This window comes from Haematobia irritans, chromosome 2 (assembly GCF_050003625.1).
Source record: "Haematobia irritans isolate KBUSLIRL chromosome 2, ASM5000362v1, whole genome shotgun sequence".
Lineage (NCBI taxonomy): Eukaryota > Metazoa > Arthropoda > Insecta > Diptera > Muscidae > Haematobia > Haematobia irritans.
The window spans coordinates 127,508,536-127,529,730 of NC_134398.1; the positions used below are offsets into that span (position 1 = coordinate 127,508,536).

The 21,195-nt window shown below is 33.4% G+C and overlaps 2 protein-coding genes across 2 annotated transcripts in view; both read left to right on the forward strand.

Annotated features, from left to right (window-relative positions):
- The window catches only part of LOC142226223 (putative G-protein coupled receptor CG31760), a 289,440-nt gene extending 273,313 nt beyond the window's left edge, over window positions 1-16,127 (forward strand). Inside the window, exons 9-14 of the mRNA XM_075296111.1 lie at window positions 4,200-4,309; window positions 4,373-4,517; window positions 4,589-4,797; window positions 15,424-15,673; window positions 15,743-15,966; window positions 16,044-16,127. Coding sequence (XP_075152226.1) covers window positions 4,200-4,309; window positions 4,373-4,517; window positions 4,589-4,797; window positions 15,424-15,673; window positions 15,743-15,966; window positions 16,044-16,101 — 996 coding nt within the window. The 3' untranslated portion in view covers window positions 16,102-16,127. The remainder of the gene's footprint in view (window positions 1-4,199; window positions 4,310-4,372; window positions 4,518-4,588; window positions 4,798-15,423; window positions 15,674-15,742; window positions 15,967-16,043) is intronic.
- On the forward strand, window positions 16,107-21,172 carry LOC142226224 (uncharacterized). The gene has a single exon (XM_075296112.1). It carries the CDS (start codon window positions 16,363-16,365, stop codon window positions 16,906-16,908), a length of 546 nt encoding a protein of 181 aa, XP_075152227.1. The 5' UTR covers window positions 16,107-16,362; the 3' UTR covers window positions 16,909-21,172.
- The last annotated feature ends 23 nt before the right edge of the window (window positions 21,173-21,195 follow it).

Sequence of the window (21,195 nt, forward strand, 5' to 3'; positions counted from 1 at the left end):
TTGGATTTGCTTTCGCTAAGTTCACTTCCCTAGGTGTCCAATTTCCTATCGCCATTTTATTTGCCTTTCCGTTTCTTCTTATTGCGGCATGTTGCGGATACTGCCTTATTCGGAGTACTCGTTGATCATGCTTTTGCATTCCCAAACGATTCGTGATCGATATGTAATGTCTGCTTCGATGCCTCGTGTTATTTCCGATCCTCCACGATTGTGCTATGGTCCGGCAATCGGAATAAGATCTCGGTGTCTGGATCAGGGTAGGCCTGTCGATTTTTGTGACATACATTTGCAACGTATGTCGCAAAAATCGTAAACCTATTGTAGAATACCTCATTTCAAGTAAAAGAAATAATGAACGTTTTTAAATTTAATTTTGTTTTGTTCCTAGATAAAAGGAATGCAAAAAATATGATATTATATTGTATTTATTGAAAACCCAACAAGTTTTACATCACTCATTGGCTACTTCAAACTATTCTGGGTATGCGTGGTCCATTATGCTCATTCAAGCTCCTATTGCATCAATGAATGACCAGCTAGAGTTTTGACAATTTTTAATTAGCATGGAAATTGCACGCAAAAAAATAATTCTTTCCTCCCAAACGAAATTTTAGACAAACAAAGTTCGTTTATCATTTGCTTTTCGTTGAAAGGAAGTGCATTTGGAAGAAAAGTATATACTTTTTGTGATAAACGTTTATTCTTTTCCAGGATGTAAAAACAATTATAATTTTGTATTCTAAATTTTGGAGTAGTCTTTATTGTAATTTAATATATATTGGCCCATGGCTTCAAATTACAAAATCGAGAAAATAAATAAAAAAAAAATAAATAAACAATTTCATAAAGACTAACTCAAAAATTTTTTTTCTGGCTAATTGCATTTTCCCTCACATCTTTCTCACTTCCACGAAGTTTTTTAGTTCTTAGCACCTTTTTCTGTAATACCAACAATGTAGAAGAAATTATACGATTTTATAATTTTTTAAAATTTTTTTACCTTTCGCCTGAACGGAGAATCGAACCGCGGACCATGCACTTTGTAAGCCAACACACTAACCACTGAGCTATGTACCTGTTATGGTCATCAATAGATAAATATCCATATAAGTTATATTTATATAGCATAGCTTGCGGCGCCCACGAACCGAATAAACAAAGTTTATTTAACAGAAACAAACATTTAGTTTGGCACCGTGGAGCAGTGGTTGCTACGTCCGACTTGCATACCAAGGGTCGTGGGTTCGATCCCCGCTTCGACCAAAGTTTTTTTTGTTTTTTTTTTACATATTTTCCAGATATGTTCGGAAGATTCCGAAAAAATGTTCAACATTACATTGTAGTATATTAAATTTTGAACTGTAAACTGTGTCTTATTAAAGACCTAAAGTCGGAAAAGAACAGTGTTTGATATAAACGAAATGGACTGTGTTGTTGTTTCAAAAATAACTTTTTTTATTGAAAAAATAAAAATTTTGTAACAAACGAATTTTTTTGGTGATAAAAGTTTAAAATTTTCGAAGCAATTCAAAAAACTCTAACAAAAGAAAAACGTTTTCGGTACACGTTTTCCAAACGTTTTTTTCTTTGCGTGTGGCTCTAATAAGCCAAAAAGTGATTTTATAAAATTCTCTCTTTATCTTCCATGTCAGTTTCTGTAGAAATTTCTGAAAGGTTAATAATGAGCGTGTACAGATCGTCACGTTTACCACACCATCGAGTAGGACATACACTCTTAGAAAAATATGTTTTTCATATGTTCCGATATAAACAAAATGTGTTTCGGGCACAATTTTAAAACACAATATATTTAAGTGCAAACAAGGTGTGTTCCTAAACTAACACTAAATATTTGGGACATCTATGTTAATATGTTAGAATATATTATGTTTGGGGCATGAATGTTTCATAAAAATCATATGTGTGAATGCAAACATATATAAATTTACAAATTTCGACTAAACATACATATGTTGTGATATTTTATTCAAAGCGACAGAGAGAGTATAGAGAAAGAAATAGAGATGGAAACCGGGAGAGTTGACTGGAGAGTCCACGTGGCAAACAAATGTATGTTTCTGTTAAATAATGTTATGTTTGCATGGGCTCGTGGGCGCTGCAAACTATGCTATATAAGTGTAACTTATAACGATAATTATCTACTGGTGACTATAACAGCTACGTAGTCCAGTGGGTAGTTTGTTGGCTTACAAACTGTATAGTCCTCGGTTCGATTCTCCGTGCAGGCGAAAGGTAAAATTTAAAAAATGTATAAAAGTGAATAATTTCTTCAACATTATTTGTATTACAGAAAAAGGTGCCAAGAACTAAAATATTTCGAGGAAGTGAAAATTACGAGTATGTTAGGCAATGAGCACAATCGTCTTTGGGAAAAATTCTTCCAAGCATATAATATTTTTGGGCTCAAAATGCTTCCAAACATATGATATGTTCACATAAAACAAACATATTAATGTTTCGGCAGTATCCAATAATATATGTGCTTCCTGCAAAATATGTTTGGAACATATGTTAAAGAAGCGATTTTTTTTGAGGGTGTAGTAATTTTGTCTTGAAGTATTCTATTGAAGTAAGTCTACTCTAGTCTACTTTTTTTAAATTCGTTAATAATTTTGTGAACATTCCTGAGAATTGAAACTTCTTCGAACATATCATCATCTGGGAATTCTTTATTTTTAAGTGCAAACATTCAAACACAATATGTTTGAAAAATACAAACAATATTTTGTTTAGACCAATCCTGAAAATATATATGCTTGAAGCAGAATGTGTTTGGGGTATATGTTACAGAAGCTATTTTTTTGAGGGTGTGCTCTTATAGATTTTCGATCCTTCGATGTAGCAGTTATTTCCCTCTAGGAACCCATTTTCCCAGGACCATCTTACTGGCGTCAGAATGCCACAATCGCCAGCTATGGCTATCTCAAATATACCGAACGATTGTTGCGGCATCCACCATCTCCCCTATTATCCTTTGATGATTCGTCATATTTCGAATGCAAACATAAAAATCGATTCGGACTATAAGTAAATCGAAGTTTTCCGACCTAGGTTAGGTTAGGTTAGGTGGCAGCCCGATGTATCAGGCTCACTTAAACTATTCAGTCCATTGTGATACCACATCGGTGAACTTCTTTCTCATCACTGAGTGCTGCTCGATTCCATGTTAAGCTCAATGACAAGGGACCTCCTTTTTATAGCCGAGCCGAACTGCGTTCCAAATTGCACTGAAGCCACTTAGAGAAGCTTTTAAACCCTCAGAAATGTCACCAGCATTACTGAGGTGAGATAATCCACCGCTGAAAAACTTTTTGGTGTTCGGTCGAAGCAGGAATCGAACCCACGACCTTTTGTATGCAAGGCGGGCATGCTAACCATTGCACCACGGTAGCTCCCAGTTTTCCGATCTAGCAATAATAATAGCAGAGAGCATTAAAATTTGTGAACAGATTTCTTTAAAAATGGAGAAAGGAATTTACTACACATGATATGATATGCTTAGGGTGAAACATAATATGTTTGCACTGTACAACCAATTTTTTGTTTTCCGACCTAGCAATAATAATAGCAGAGAGCATTAAAATTTGTGAACAGATTTCTTTAAAAAATGGAGAAAGGAATTTACTACACATGATATGATATGCTTAGGGTGAAACATAATATGTTTGTACAAACAATTTTTTGTTTGAACAAATTCTGAAAAAATATAGGCTTGAATAAGAATATGTTTGGGAGTAATATGTTACAGAGGCGATTTTTAGGGTGTATAGATCTTAAGTCAAGTGTCGTCTCCAAGACTCTGGTTGACGTGATCTTTATAACACCCAGTTGTAAAAGCTGGAGACGATACTCGATTTAAGACCTATAAAGGTTCAGGTAAAAGGGTTGCCCCAATGGTTGCAATGAGATTGAGGATGTTGGGGAAAACAATTTCATAAGTACAACGATGTAATGACCTGTTTATTTAGTACTGAACAATTTCGTACTATTTCATAACATTTTTTATCATCTTAACGAAAAAGTTTCGTTATGTCAATCAAAACCAAAATCAAACGTTAGCTAAATTTTAATAAAATATTCTTTGTGTATAGTAAACAAATTTCATTAGCTCAATTTTAACGAAATTTTCTTTGTGTGTAGTGAAAGCTAACCCATTTGGTTATTTTTTCCCCCTACAGATGGTGGCGATTTTTCCATACTTAGACACAACATGGTGTGTTACCACAAAATGGACACGTCACATGGGATTCTGTATAACATACACATCGTTGTTAATGAAAACATGGAGGTAATTCATCGAAGCATCCTTATGCCATATTGGGTAGTAATTTTGCGTTCATTTGTATTCCAGAGTATCGCTAACGTATCGTGTCAAATCAGCTCACAAAGTTAAACTCACCGATCAACAATTGCTGCAATGGATGGTACCCATATTACTGGTAATGCTTATCTATTTGGGTACTTGGACCATATCCGATACACCCTATGCTCTCTATGTAAGTATTGATCTGTTACCACGACACTTCCGTTAAATACATAATTCCGTTAAATCTTTTTTGTGTTTCAGATTAACGATCAATATGGTTTGAAATTCAAACAATGCTCATATAATTGGTGGGACCATAGCCTAGCTATTGGTGAAGTTCTCTTTTTGGCTTGGGGTATACGTGTCTGCTACAATGTCCGCAATGCAGAGTCATTGTACAATGAGGCTCGTCTTATTTCATATGCCATTTACAACATAGCCATTGTTAATACGGCCATGGTGGCCCTCCAGTAAGTATCCTTATGTGTTGTGTATGTGTGTGCGTGTGTCTGTGAGGATATTACCCACTAGAGATAGAGTTGCCTTCGGTATTCTATTTTACTTGAAGAATTGGGTTAGGAACATGATTAACGTTATGGACACAAAAGAAAGACAATGACAATAGACTAGAATGGAATTTATGAATAATACTTTGACGCAACGAAGGGCATTGCGGAAAGCAAAACAACAAAAGTAACACAACATGGCTAACCTATTTGTCCTCCCTTCTCCAGCTAACACCCTTCAGCACTTGGTTAAAGTTCCAGTCAACATTCTAACCATGCAGTGATTATATTTCATTAAATCTTATCGTAAAGATTTAGATGGAAACAATGAAATCCATTAGTGTAATTTATTTTCATATTTATTCATGATTTCATTAGAGAGCCTAATAAGCGGAGCAGAGCGTGCCTAATTTAATAATGAAAATATTGCTTGTAGTGTTGCCATTAGGAGGGAAGTGATGTTTTTACTACCAATCCAATATAGTTCTGGATCTGTTCTTCTCTTTCTGTCGAAGGTCAACTTAGTGACGTTTAATACACTGGAAACCCCTCAGATTCTGTAATATGAGAAGTTAAATAACTTCAATTTTAGGACACATTTCTTTAAAATAAACAAATTTTAATTATAAGAAAGTTTATCTTTATGCGTCAGTCATTGAAGTAAGCCAAATTTTTGAATTGATTGATTAAAAATAAGAAATTCTTCAAATAAAGTTTCGATTTCGAGTATTTTATAACCTCCACTATAGAATGGTGGTATACTTTAGCGTAGCTAGAGAATTTTCCTAGAGGGGGTTATAGCCCCCCTAGCTAAAACTTACGAGGGCAGTTCGGAAACTGCTTATCCTAGCACAAAAAGTGCGGTATATCCATTTCTGTTATGAACACATGTTAAATATTTACATAAAAAAGGTTTATCGGGACAAGAAATTCATAATGACATGGTGAATGTGTTAGGTGAAAGTGCTCCTTCATATGCAACAGTAAAAAATTGGGTTGCTGAATTTAAACGTGGTCGTACAAGCATTGAAGATGAACCACGTAGTGGACGTCCAAAAACAGCAAAAACAACAGAAATTGTAGCCAAAGTGCATGATATGGTATTAAATGATAGACGAATAAAAGTGCGTGAAATTGCTAATATCATGGGCATCTCAAATAATCGAGTCCATTTAATTTTGCATGAAGAACTACAGATGAAAAAGATTTCTGCAAGATGGGTGCCGCATTTGTTAAAAGTCGATCAAAAACGCATACGAATGAACATTTCTCAAGCTTATTTGGATCGTTTTAAGCGAAATAAAATGGATTTTAAGCGTCGTTTCATAACATTTCATGTTAGCCTGATACCGAAACAGGCAATTGACGTCCAAATGCATTATATCTAATTATACAATTATTTTTCAAGCTTTATGGACAGATATAGATTAAGGAACATAGTTAATAGAGCCATTGAAAAGAAAACGCCAGATACAAATCTATACACGCCTGGACTGTACATGTTTCGGTTCGGGCGAATGAACCTTTCCACAGCCTTTAGTATAGATCTGGCTAGGAGAGATAACTCAATTTTGGGCCCTTTATGCTAACTCCTTATGGAGAAAACATTTGGGAAATTTCCTCTTACAAATTGAATCATCTTTTCTCCCACTGTACATCATCATTTCATATAACTTACAAGTCCCTTAATCTTATTTTTATTTCGTTTTGTTACATAGTAATGCAACAACACGAAATTTATTTTTAGAAAGCTAATTTGTTAGAATTCACCTAAGTGGTGAACAGTCGAACAATGCTTATTGTTTCTACAGTCAACTACAACAACATGTGACAACTTACAGAAACTGGTTTCCAGGATACAACAACAATTCTAACGCGTACATTAGTCGTGTTTTTCCTAGTTTTACGACGGGCTCATCGTTGCTTATTATATTTCATGTTAGCCTGATACCGAAACAGGCAATTGACGTCCAAATGCATTATATCTAATTATACAATTATTTTTCGAGCTTTATGGACAGATATAGATTAAGGAACATAGTTAATAGAGCCATTGAAAAGGCTATACTAAAGGCTGTGGAAAGGTTCATTCGCCCGAACCGAAACATGTACAGTCCAGGCGTGTATAGATTTGTATCTGGCGTTTTCTTTTCAATGGCTCTATTAACTATGTTCCTTAATCTATACACTCTTAGAAAAATATGTTTTTCATATGTTCCGATATAAACAAAGTGTGTTTCGGGCACAATTTTAAAACACAATATATTTAAGTGCAAACATGTAATGTTCCTAAACTAACACTAAATATTTGGGACATCTATGTTAATATGTTAGAATATATTATGTTTGGGGCATAAATGTTTCATAAAAATCATATGTGTGAGTGCAAACATATATAAATTTACAAATTTCGACTAAACATACATATGTTGTGATATTTTATCCAAAGCGACAGAGAGAGTATAGATAAAGAAATGGAAACCGGGAGAGTTGACGAAAGATATCAACATAACACAGCGAAAGAATCAAAAGAGAACAATTTCTGTGAAACCGCTGGTATGTTGTTTCGGAAAACTGTTTTATGATAAGGCCAAAAATTTGATATGCTTAAGTCTAAATATTATTTAATTTGAATAAAGAGAATGGATATTCGGAACCAAGAGAATATGTATGTGTGGACATGTGTTTTGTTTATCATTTTGGCACTATGGGCACAATTTTTTTCTTGGTTCGTTAAAAGAAATCAGGGGTCGGTCTTCATAAAAATAACGAAAGGGCACTATACTCTTTTTAGAGTTGGGACAGTAAAATGAAATAAGGGGAAAATAGTGAAAAATTACACAGTAAAATGTATAAAAACAAAGTTTAGTTCTTCTTTATTAATAAGTAGTCCAAGAGGAGTTGACGGACACCTTCAAATATAAAAGCGGACATTAAGTTCGAGTTTTGCAGCTAAAACAATTTAAAAAGTTTATTTTCTTTAAAATGAATTATTAAAGAAAAATAAAAGGCATTTTAGAGCGATGGTGTTAAATGCTAGTAAAAAACTGTTCACGCCTAAATAAATTTATGTTTATATTATAAAATTATTTATGTATGTTTATACTCGACTCCACGTTCTTCTTTTGTTAGTTTTTGAATTCCTTTCAAATTTTAAAGTTTTGTACCAAAAACAGTTTTTTGTTACAAAATTGTTATTTTTGCAATAAAAAAATAATATTTTATCCAAAAATCAGTCAATTTCGTTTATATCAAACACTGTTAATGACTATAAATCTTTAATAACCCACATTTCGAAGTTTCATTATAAAAATTTAATATAGTATAAATATAAATGTGTAAATTAAAAAAAAAAAAACAAAAAAGTGTTCGGTCGGAGCAGGGATTGAACCCACGACCCTTTGCATGCAAGGCAGACATGCTAACCACTGCTCCACGTGGCAAACAAATGTATGTTTCTGTTGAATAATGTTATGTTTGCATGGGCTCGTGGGCGCTGCAATCTATGCTATGTAAATGTAACTTATAACGATAATTGTCTACTGGTGACTATAACATCTAGGTAGCCCAGCGAATAGTGTGTTGGTTGACAAATTGCATGTTTTCCGATTCGATTCTCCGTCCAGGCGAAAGGTAAAATTTAAAAAATTTATAAAATTGAATAATTTCTTCAAAATTATTTGTATTACAGAAAAAGGTGCTAAGAACTAAAAAATTTTGTGGAAGTGAAAATTATGTGTGGGACTGAGCACAATCTTTTTGGGGAAAATTCTTCCAAGCATATAATATTTTTGGGCTCAAAATGCTTCCAAACACATAATATGTTCACATAAAACAAACATATTAATGTTTCGGCAGTATCCAATAATATATGTGCTTCCTGCAAAATATGTTTGGAACATATGTTAAAGAAGCGATTTTTTTGAGGGTGTATATGTCCACAAAGCTAGAAAACTAATTGTCATTTCATAACTGTTGATGAGACATGGATCCAGAGACAAAAGAACAATCCAAACAATGGACTGAAGCTGGAGGAAGTGCCCCAAAGAAGGCAAAAACAATTCAATCGGCTGGAAGGTGACTTTTACTTGTTCCCAAATCTAAAAAAAAATCCTTGCTGGCAAGCGTTTTACCTCAAATTTACATGCAATTACAGTTGTAAACCACTATTTTGAAACCCTTGAGGAAAACTAAGGGATAGAATTATTAGAAAAGCGTTGGACTAAGTGTATTGAAGTTTCAGGAGATTATATTGAAAAATAAAAATATTTTTGAAAAACTAAATATTCTCTTTCATTAATAGGCTACGAAGTTTCCGGACCGCTCTCGTATGTTTATACCCTGCGCCACACTGTGGAACAGGGTATTATAAGTTAGTGCATATGTTTGTAACACCCAGAAGGAGACGAGATAGACACATGGTGTCTTTGGCAATAATGCTCAGGGTGGGTCCCTGAGTCGATATAACCATGTCCGTCCGTCCGTCCGTCCGTCTGTCTGTGAACACATTTTTGTGATCAAAGTCTAGGTCGCAATTTAAGTCCAATCGCCTTCAAATTTGGCACATGTTCCTAATTTGGGTCAGAATAGAACCCTATTGATTTTGGAAGAAATCGGTTCAGATTTAGATATAGCTCCCATATATATCTTTCGCACTAATATGGACCCAGCAGCCAGAGTTTTATATCGATTTGCTTGAAATTTTGTACAAACATAACACTTAGTCGTATAGTCAAGTGTGCAAAATTTGATTGAAATCGGTTCAGATTTAGATATAGCTCCCATATATATCTTTCGCCCGATATGGACTAATATGGTCCTAAAAGCCAGAGTTTTGGCCCAATTTGGTTGAAATTTTGCACAGGGAGTAGATTTAGCATTGTAGCTATGCGTGCCATACTATAAATCGATTCAGATTTAGATATAGCTCCCATATATATCTTTCGCCCGATATGCACTTATATGGATCCAGAAGCCAGAGTTTTATCCCGATTAGCTTGAAATTTTGCACAAGGAGTACAATTAGTAGTATAGTCATGTGTGCCAAATTTGATTGAAATCGGTTCAGATTTAGATATAGCTTCCATATATATTTTTCGCCCGATATGGTCATATATGGCCCCAGAAGCCAGAGTTTTGGCCCAATTTGGTTGAAATTTTGCACTAGGAGTATAATTAGTAATATAGTCATGTGTGCCAAATTTGATTGAAATCGGTTCAGATTTAGATATAGCTCCCATATATATGTTTTTCTGATTTCGACAAAAATTGTCAAAATACCAACATTTTCCTTGTTAAATCGCCACTGCTTAGTCGAAAAGTTGTAAAAATGACTCTAATTTTCCTAAACTTCTAATACATATATATCGAGCGATAAATCATAAATAAACTTTTGCGAAGTTTCCTTAAAGTTGCTTCAGATTTAAATGTTTCCCATATTTATACCCTTCACCACTACTGTGGTACAGGGTATAATAAGTTTGTGCATTTGTATCTAACGCCAAGAAGGAGTAATCATAGACCAACCTTTTAGTATACGGATCGGCTTAGAATTAAATTCTGAGTCGATTTAGCGATGTCCGTCTGTCTCTCCGTCTGTCTGTTGATGTATTTTTGTGTGCAAAGTACAGCTCGCAGTTTTAGTCCGATTGTCCTAAAATTTGGTATAGGGTCCTGTTTCGGCTCAAAGACGATCCCTATTGATTTTGTTCGGATTTAGATATAGCTGCCATATATATTTTTCACCGATCTGGTCATAATTGGCGTGTATATCAACCGATCTTCCTCAAATTCCGTACATCCGAATATTTTATGAGTCTCGAAAAACTTGCAAAATATCAGCAAAATCGGTTCAGATTTAGATATAGCTCCCATATATAGCTTTCGCCCGATTTACACTCATTTGCCCACAGACGCCAATTTTTTGCTCCGATTTAGTTGAAATTTTGCATAGGGAGTAGAATTAGCGTTGTAACTATGCGTGCCAAATTTGCTTGAAATCGGTTCAGATTTGGATATATCTCCCATATAAAGCTTTCGCCCGATTTACACTCATATGACCACAGAGGCCAATTTTTAACTCCGATTTAGTTGAAATTTTGCACAGGGAGTAGAATTAGCATTGTAGCTATGCGTGCCAAATTTGGTTGAAATCGGTTCAGATTTAGATATAGCTCCCATATATATGTTTTTCTGATTTCGACAAAAATGGTCAAAATACCAACATTTTCCTTGTAAAATCGCCACTGCTTAGTCGAAAAGTTGTAAAAATGACTATAATTTTCCTAAACTTCTAATACATATATATCGAGCGATAAATCATAAATAAACTTTTTCGAAGTTTCCTTAAAATTGCTTCAGATTTAAACGTTTCCCATATTTTTTTACTAACATTGTGTTCCACCCTAGTGCATTAGCCGACTTAAATTTTGAGTCTATAGATTTTGTAGAAGTCTATCAAATTCTGTCCAGATCGAGTGAAATTTAAATGTATGTATTTGGGACAAACCTTTATATATAGCCCCCAACACATTTGACGGATGTGATATGGTATCGAAAATTTAGATGTACAAAGTGGTGCAGGGTATAATATAGTCGGCCCCGCCCGACTTTAGACTTTCCTTACTGGTTTTTTACTAAAATTGTGTTCCACCCTAGTGCATTAGCCGACTTAAATTTTGAGTCTATAGATTTTGTAGAAGTCTATCAAATTCTGTCCAGATCGAGTGAAATTTAAATGTATGTATTTGGGACAAACCGTTATATATAGCCCCCAACACATTTGACGGATGTGATATGGTATCGAAAATTTAGATCTACAAAGTGGTGCAGGGTATAATATAGTCGGCCCCGCCCGACTTTAGACTTTCCTTACTTGTTTTATTCTGTCTTTTTATTTAATACAATTATAAATATTTATACCCTGCGCCACACTGTGGAACAGGGTATTATAAGTTAATGCAGAAGGAGACAAGATAGACACATGGTCTTTGGCAATAATGCTCAGGGTGGGTCCCTGAGTTGATCTAGCCATGTCTGTCTGTCCGTCTGTCTGTCTGTGAACACATTTTTGTGATCAAAGTCTAGGTCGCAGTTTAAATCCAATCGCCTTTAAATTTGGCACAAGTTCCTATCTTGGGTTAGAATAGAACCCTATTGATTTTGGAAATCGAAAGAAATCGGTTGAGATTTAGATACAGCTCCCATATATATCTTTCGCCCGATATGCACTTATATGGACCCAGAAGAAGTTTTACCCTGATTTGCTTGAAATTTTGCACAAACATAACACTTGGTCGTATAGTCCAGTGTGCAAAATTTGATTGAAATCGATTCAGATTTAGATATAGCTCCCATATATATCATTCGCCCGATATGGACTTATATGGCCCCAGAAGTCAAAGTTTTACCCTAATTTGCTTGAAATTTTGCACCAGGAGAACAATAAGTACTGCAGTCAGGTGTGCCAAATTTGGTTGAAATCGGTTCAGATTGAGATATAGCTCTCATATATATCTTTCGGCCGATATGGACTTATATGGCCGCAGAAGCCAGTGTAGTTAAGTGTGCTAAATTTTATTGAAATCGGTTCAGATTTAGATATAGCTCGCATATATATCTTTCGCCCGATTTTCCGTCATATGACCACAGAGGTCAACGTTGTAGTCCGATTTATGTGAAATTTTGCACAGGGAGTAGAATTAAAATACTAAACATGCATGTCAAATTTGGTTGAAATCGGTTCAGATTTCTATATAGCTTCCATCATTGCCGTATCTAGACATTTTTAACCAGGGGGCTATAGCCCCCCTATCTATACTACAGTAACAATATATAATGGAAAATCATATATAGGTTTTCACATTCTAGGGGGGCTAATTTGTTTTCTGGAGGGGGCTAAGCCCTCCCCCCAGAGGCCTACTACGCTTATGGCTTCCATATATATATTTTTCCGATTTGGGCAAAAAAAATGCGAAGTAGCCTCAAAATTGGTTCAGATTAAAATGTTTCCCATATTTTTATACCCTGCGCCACACTGTGGAACAGGGTATTATAAGTTAGTGCACATGTTTGCAACACCCAGAAGGAGACGAGATAGACATATGGTGTCTTTGGCAAAAATGCACAGGGTGAGCTTATGATTCGATATAGCCATGTCCGTCTATCCGTCTGTCTGTGAACACATTTTTGTAATCAAAGTCTAAGTCACAGTTTTAGTCCAATCGACTTCAAATTTGGCACAAGTATGTGTCTTGGCTCAGAATGGAACCCCATTGATTTTGGAAGAAATCGGTTCAGATTTAGACATAGCTCCCGTATATATATTTCGCCCGATATGGACTTATATGGCCCCAGAAGCCAGAGTTTTACCCTGATTTGCTTAAAATTGGTATTATAGTCAAGTGTGCCAAATTTGATTGAAATCGGTTCAGATTTAGATATAGCTCCCATATATATCTTTCGCCCGATATGGACTAATATGGTCCCAAAAGCCAGAGTTTTACTTCAATTTGGTTGAAATTTTGCACTAGGAGTACAATTAGTAGTGTACTCAAGTCTTGCAAATTTTATTGAAATCGGTTCAGATTTAGATATAGCTCCCATATATATCGTTCGGCCGATTTACACTCATATGACCACAGAGGTCAATTTTTTACTCCGATGTAGTTGAAATTTTGCACAGGGAGTAGAATTGCCGTAGTAGCTATGCGTGCCAAATTTGGTTGAAATCGGTTCAGATTTAGATATAGCTCCCATATATATATGTTTTTCTAAATTCGACAAAAATAGTCAAAATACCAACATTTTCCTTGTAAAATCGCCTCTGCTTAGTCGAAAAGTTGTAAAAATTACTTTAATTTTCCTAAATATAGCACCCAACACATTTGTGTAGGTCGTTTGTGTGATATGGTATCGAAACTTTAGATCTACAAGGTGGTGCAGGGTATAATATAGTCGGCCCCGCCCGACTTTGGACTTTCCCTACACCGAAAGAATTTTCTTCGTAAAAAGAACGAAAAATTTCGTTAAAAGTACGAAATTTGTCATTGTTTTACAACCAAAGAAACTTTTCATTTAAAGTACGAAATATTTCGTACTTTTTACGAAGAAAAGTTCTTCCAAAATTTTCGTAGTTTGTAAGAAAAAAATTCGTACTTTTTATGAAGAATCTTCGTACTTTTTATGAAAAATCTTCGTACTTTTTATGAAACAATTTCGTTCTTTTTATGAAAAATGTTTCGTACTTTTTATGAAAAATTGTCGTAGTTTTTATGAAAAATTTTCGTACTTTTTGTGAAAAACTTTCGTACTTTTTTTTCCAAAATGTTCGAACTTTAAAAAAAGTTATAGTCGAAAGTGCATTTGGATGTATTTACAAGTGTGAAAAATGACATCACTACTTTACATCTTAAGTTTTTGAATAATTTTTAGTTTTATTGCTTCACTTTTATTCATAGCGCGCTATCACCCAAATGAGAAATAGCATAGACTTGCATAAAAAAAATGGAATAAAGGAATACACTCAAGCACATTATAAAAGTCAATTTAATGCCGCGAACGGAAATTTTAAAACTTCAATGAAACTTCTTCGTTATTTCAAAGACAATGTTTCGTACTTTTTATGAAGAAATTTTAACGCAGAATGTTTCGTAAAATATTCGTAAAAACTTCTTCACAAAATTCATGAAATTTGAAGAAAGTTTCGTTAAATATTTCGTAGAAGTTTCGTATATTCGTAAAATGTTCTTTGTAAAATTTACGAAAATGAATGAAAATTTCGTTATTTTAATGAAGAATTCACGAAGAATAGTTAATGAAGAATTCGTCGTAAAATTAACGAAGAGAATTCTTTCGGTGTACTTGTTTTTATTATATTCGACCTGTATTTAGACTTTTTACTTAGCATAAAATCCGATTTTGCCATAATTGCCTTATTTATTAACCGATCTTACTCAAATTTAGCTCTTATATACATGTATCTCCCAATTTTCACAATTTTGGATCCACACTAATTGAGCGATTTCCTCTGTTTTAGTAATGGAGTCAATATTAGTGGCCTACTAACTGTGAGAGTTGTTAATTTCTTTTTTTACAATTTAACTATAAAAAAACTGCACATTCTGACTGATCTCCAGTTTTAACCGTTTACCCGGTTTTGGCCAAAATAAAAACCAAAACCCGTTTTTTTAATCTAGATTTACGAGTCAACCGAAAACCTGTTATTTGGAACCCTAAGGGAAAAGCTCAACTTCTCCTGGACGAATAGGTTACTTAAGTTCTAAACTATCGCCATTCAAATTTGACAGGAATGAAGGTTTTGGTGGCTACTCAATAGAGCCGGAACATATCGCGCAAAGATTACAAGAATTTTTCAGGCTGAACATTATCAATTGAAAGATTGCAGTTTGGCAGCGATATATAATATTATATGTTATAAATATCAATTCAGACATTCAAGCTATAATCAAATCCTGATCTCCAAAACATTCTCAAATCTCTCAACAAGCAGTTTCCATTTCCCCCTCCAAAAACGATAATTATTTAAAAGTATCTTCATTCTTCTGAAACTATATATTTTCTCCATTACAGTATTCTCATATATCCCGAAGCTGGTCCCGATATCAAATACACTCTGGGTTTTATACGAACTCAACTGTCAACAACAACTACCATTGCACTTGTATTTGGTCCCAAAATCTCACGCATTTTCAAGGGTCAAGGTGACAAATGGGATCAAAAAGCCAAAGTACGTAGTATAACAGCATCTTTCTCACTAAATGGTGTTGGTCTAGTGCCAGACGAATCACCCGACTTGTATCAAGAAAATGAAGAACTTAAGGTAAGATTTTTTGCGATATACCTCGCATTGCTGTTTGCTAATATTCTCCCCTTGGTTTCTGTTTTACAGGAGCAAATCCAGAAATTAGCTCATCAAATAGAATTTATGAAGACTGTACATATGCAAATCAATAATAGGCACTTGAAACCGAAACCCGGTGGTTATTTCACCATAACCTCAACATCATTCCAGGCACCGTTTAGTAAAAATAATATGTCTTCAACACAAACACAAACCTCCAAGGGTGGAGGAAGCAGTGGAGATGAGACACAAACATCTACCGCTAACAAAGGGTAAGTATCAAGAAATCATAACATGTACCAACGAAAAGGAATTAATATTATTTTTTGTTTTTATTTCGCCTCTATAGATTTCCCACCAATTTAACACCCACTAAAACCAAATCAAGAACAACCGAGAAAGTTTGACGAGGTCAACGAAGTGAAAAAGATTGCTCAAATGAATTTTTTATTTGGACTACTAACGAACCGCAACAACAATATCGTGTGGACACCGATGCCAGCCAAGTTGCCGATGAAGAGACTCAAAAACTATTTCAACAATTCAAGAGTGTTTTCGGTACGAATGCCGATTTAGATCTCTATTATGCCCTCAATGCAGGTGAGGAAGGGGATGATAATAACGACGATGATGATGATGATGAAGTAGCTCATGTACGCTTTGAACAAATGTTGGCCGAATTGAATGAATTGACCAACTCATCGAGCAGTGCCACAAAAACTGTAAGCACAAATCTTTCACCTATAAGTACCACCGATGATATACAGCCCATATTCGAAGAGATCATTGTAACACCATCAACAAGTCCGTCAACATCCACCTATGGCGAACGAACACCCACGCCACCTTTTAGCGGATTAATTAAACGCTCTAGCATTCAACACCAAGTGCTAGCCTATCAGCAGCAAATCTTTTATCCTCATTCCCAATTGGAAACAGATGATGATGATGAGGGTGTTACCATCACTGAAATTGTTGAAGTACATCGTATACCATCTGCAGCACTATTCTCCATTGCCGATAACAATAATCCATCGCCATTGACAACAACGACACCATCGATAACAACAGCACCCACAACAACAACTGGCAATAGCAATGACGATGACGCTGATATCGAAAGTAATGTCAACAACAATAATACTTCGTGTTCGCTGTCATCGACATTGACCGATAGCAAAACATTGGATGTTCGTACACCCATTGTGGTCTAAAATAGAAATACGTAAACAATTAAAACAACAACAACAGCAACAAGGAATGTTAGTCAATAAAAAACAAAACTATGATTTTAGCATACTCACTTTTTGTCGAAAATGTAGTCAATTTAAAAAACCATTTTTTCCTGTTATCGAAATCTACAAACGCATAAATTTTCGATTAAGTGAGTATGACCAAAATCATTCATTGTTGACGGACGAAAGAATGAAAGTTTTGGTGAAATATCTTAGGGTTAGGGGAAATTAATTCCATAAAGGAGGAAATCGATTCCAATGCATTGCATGTTGTGGTGGGGAATGAAATTTGGAATAAAAAAATAATGTTTCGTTCCTTTCACAATTTTGAACAATAGGAAATTGGATTAGACCATTTGATACGATTTAAAAAAAAACAAAAATCAAAATGGAAGATTACTCTTTTTTAAATCGATTAGTCAGAAATTGTCTACCCTGAAACAGTTACTGTATACTCTCTCAATTTCAAGAAAATTCTTAATTCTGTTTTCCTCAACATACAGTTAGCCTGCAATAAATATGTACACGGAAAAAAGAAAACTGTTTCATGGGAAGAATAAACTACCTCATTCGAAATTTAAACTAAACTGTTTTCCATTTTTTAAGATTCCATAATGCGAAATGAAACATTACCATATTAACTACGCCGTAGTTCATTCTTACTATTTTCGAGAAATGCATTTTTAATTGCATCATTTAAAAAATTTATTAAAAGTGCCGAAGAAACCAATTAATTTTTTTATCAAGTATATTTTGTATTTCCAATTAATTATGTGATTGATTCTCATCATTTTTATGATTGAAGATATTTCAAACAAACTTATTTAGATCAATTAACTTGCAAAAAATGAAAATTTTTTTCTGTAAGCTTCATTATGTGTTACAAGGTTAGAGAAAATACTTATTGGACGGAATGTCTCGTAAATCCGATTTTTCCATTTTACGGAGGAAACGTTTTTTTTACCTTCAACCAATCCCCCTTTTTACCTTCAATCAATTCCAGCAAACAATGTCGCCATTGAACATTTTTTTAAAATACGAAAGTGGTGCAATATCGGATCTAAAGCAGTGCATTTTACATGGGCTTGTCATGGGACGGAAGTAATAATTTTAATTATTCTCCGCATTGATTTCGTATTAGTTCTTCAGTTGTTAGGTTAGGTTAGGTGGTAACCCGATGTATCAGGCTCACTTAGATTATTCAGTCCATTGTGATACCAAATTGGTGAATTCTCTCTTATCACTGAGTGCTGCCCGATTCCATGTTAAGCTCAATGACAAGGGACCTCCTTTTTATAGCCGAGTCCGAACGGCGTTCCACATTGCAGTGAAACCACTTAGAGAAGCTTTGAAACCCTCAGAAATATCACCAGCATTACTGAGGTGGGATAATCCACCGCTGACAAACTATTTAATGTTCGGTCGAAACAGGAATCGAACCACGGTGGCTCCCTTCTGCAGTTGTGATGCTATCCAGCAAAAAAGCATCGTCAAAAAAAGTAGTGAAAATGTTCTTTTTGCATCTGGAAGTAGTGCAATTTTGGCCCAGAAGCGATAAATTTAACATGGGCTTGTCATAGGACTGATTTCCGCCATTTCAACAGCCGTTGCACAGAATTTGCACCACTTCTTACGGTGTGATGCGAATTCCGTGTTTTGGATGTGAAATGTTGTCATATTTTTTCTAAATAAATACTTTTAAATTTTTTTTACGATTTTTAATGCATTCTAACGCTTGCCTGAAACGTTTGACCTAAAATATTTTGAAAATTCGCAATATTTCTTGATTGGATTTAGCATTTGTTTTTCTTCAAAATTTAAATAATTTGTAAAATTTTATTAATTCTTACTCTGTTTTTAACCTTTTTGAAACAAAAAAAAGTTAAAATTACCCAATAAAAATAACAAAAACGAGTTATAAAAAATTGAATTAAAAGAACTTCCTTTATAGTTAAAATAAGGAACATATTTGGGAGGGCATCTTCCGGAAGTGCTTTAAAAGTTGTGCCTTTGGAAGAACTTCCAAATTTTTTTGCTGGGTATTTCGGTATTTTGGATTTCATTTGAAAAAAACAAGAAAACTCTTTAAGAATTAAAATATTTTTTTTTTCAATTTCTTGTTTTATGGCATGTATAAAGATATTTTCGGACAATACTTGCACATATTTGGTAGCGAATTCCACGTCTACCCAAAAAGGGATCTTCACACTTTTCAAAATTTTTTGGGTTTTAATTCCGCTAAACCTCGGAAATTTTTTCTGATTCAATCACGAAATTAATTATCCAATAAATTTTTTAATTGAAATTGCTTCATTCACGAAAATGCTAGTATGAATCACAAATTGAAATTTTCTTGATTAAAAAATTAGTTGATTTATTCGGAACTTTCAATAAATTTTTTAATTGGTTAAATTTATTTACTATTTTATTAATTTACAATTTTCCTATAACTTTAACGATTTTAATTGGATTTGAATCAAAATTTAATGAACCAATGAATAGTATGTACATACATAGAACGTTATTATTTCCGAAATTTTTTCAATTATATTTTTAATGGGAAATATTTATTTGATTAAAAAAAATATTTAATTAAAATGTTAATTGGGATAGTTATCTTTTTAGAGAAAATGTAAAAATTTTCAATAGATCTCAAGCTTGGCAAAATAAAGAATTTTATTTAAACTGAAAAAGATCGAACAAGAAACAAAATAAATCAATTTTCAATAATTTTCTTAACTGACTTTATTTTTATTTGTCAGTTAATGTTTTAACTGATTACGTTTTCAACTTTAATGAATTTTTTTATTGGAAATATTTTGGTGATATTTTTCTGTGTATAACCTATTCTTGTGAAGAGAAAATAAATCCTATCTCTATAAGATAGGCTTTTAGTCTGTCACCTAATCTCGTAATTCAAGGTTGGACGATTTTGATCAATAACAATCATCGATTATTATTCGTTTGACCCACAAAAAAGTCGCCTAGGGTAAAAGTGAAGTTGAAAAGTCCATCTGTTGAATTAATGCTATTTTGATAAGTCGAACAGTCGGCTTTCTAACATTGTATCCCAATATAAAAAGTCGATTTTAAAAGCCCTTTAAGTGGATTAGTCGATGCTAAAACTTGCAAAAAATCAAATCGTAAATACCTGAAAAGAATAGTATCGTTCTTTTTTAGGTTAACACAGAAAAAAATATCACCAAAATATTTCCAATTAAAAAGTTGATTGAAGTTGAACACTTTTTCAATTAATAAATTAATTGATACAATTAAATTTTTAATCAATATGGAAACATTAAGTTAATTAAGTCAATGATTGAAAATTTTAAAATTTTTAATTAAAAAATTAAATGATACAATTAACATTTTAATATAACATTTTAATTTAACTCAAAATTTATTTCAAATTTTATCATATTTTATTGAATTATTTGCTAATTAATTAATTGAAATTTACTAATCAATTAATTCTTTAATCAAGTATTTTTTCGCGTACAATTAAAACTGTGATCAATACTATTATTGTCGTGATTGAAAACATTTCAATTAAAAAATTAATTGGATCAATTAATTTCGTGATTGAATCAGAAAAAAAATGTGTGTGTATTCTTGAATTTGGTTCACATGTTCTCCGGCTTTAACAGATAATTTATGAAAACTATATAGATTCTTTCGTCCTAAATAATGAAAAATAATAATCAGTGTTGGTTTTGATGTGTTGATAAGAAAATAAAGAAACAATAATTGGAGTCATAAAGGAACCACCAAAATCATAATACCTATCGCCATATTAATTAAATTATTATTTGCTTATAACGACTAATTATCATTTTATCAATTAGATATTCCGATTTAAAAAATCCATTTTTAATGTATTTTATATATTTTTCAATTTTCACAACAATTTGTTTTATTATTCAATATAAATTTAGTGTTAAACACATAATATTTTGATATCATTTAGAACAATTTTTAATGTAATTTTATTAGTGACTTAAGAACTGGTCAATTATTGTTTTATGTCTATAATTATAAATGATTTAAATTTAATTTCATTGTCGTAACATGAAGAATAATTTTGAAGAGTATTTGACTTTTAAAGTTTACGATCGAAACATAACAAATAATACGCAAGCGGCGGCCACTAATGGAGCTGGATCTATCCATCACACAGTATTCTCTTGGAGAATATAGTTTCGATGTTATGATTTTAATAATAATCTTCATGTAATGACAACAATTTCTGTGAAACTTTTTTATCCC

Coding starts and splice junctions, on each gene's coding strand:
- LOC142226224 (XM_075296112.1), top strand. CDS start 16,363: ATGTTGGCCGAATTGAATGAATTGACCAACTCATCGAGCAGTGCCACA.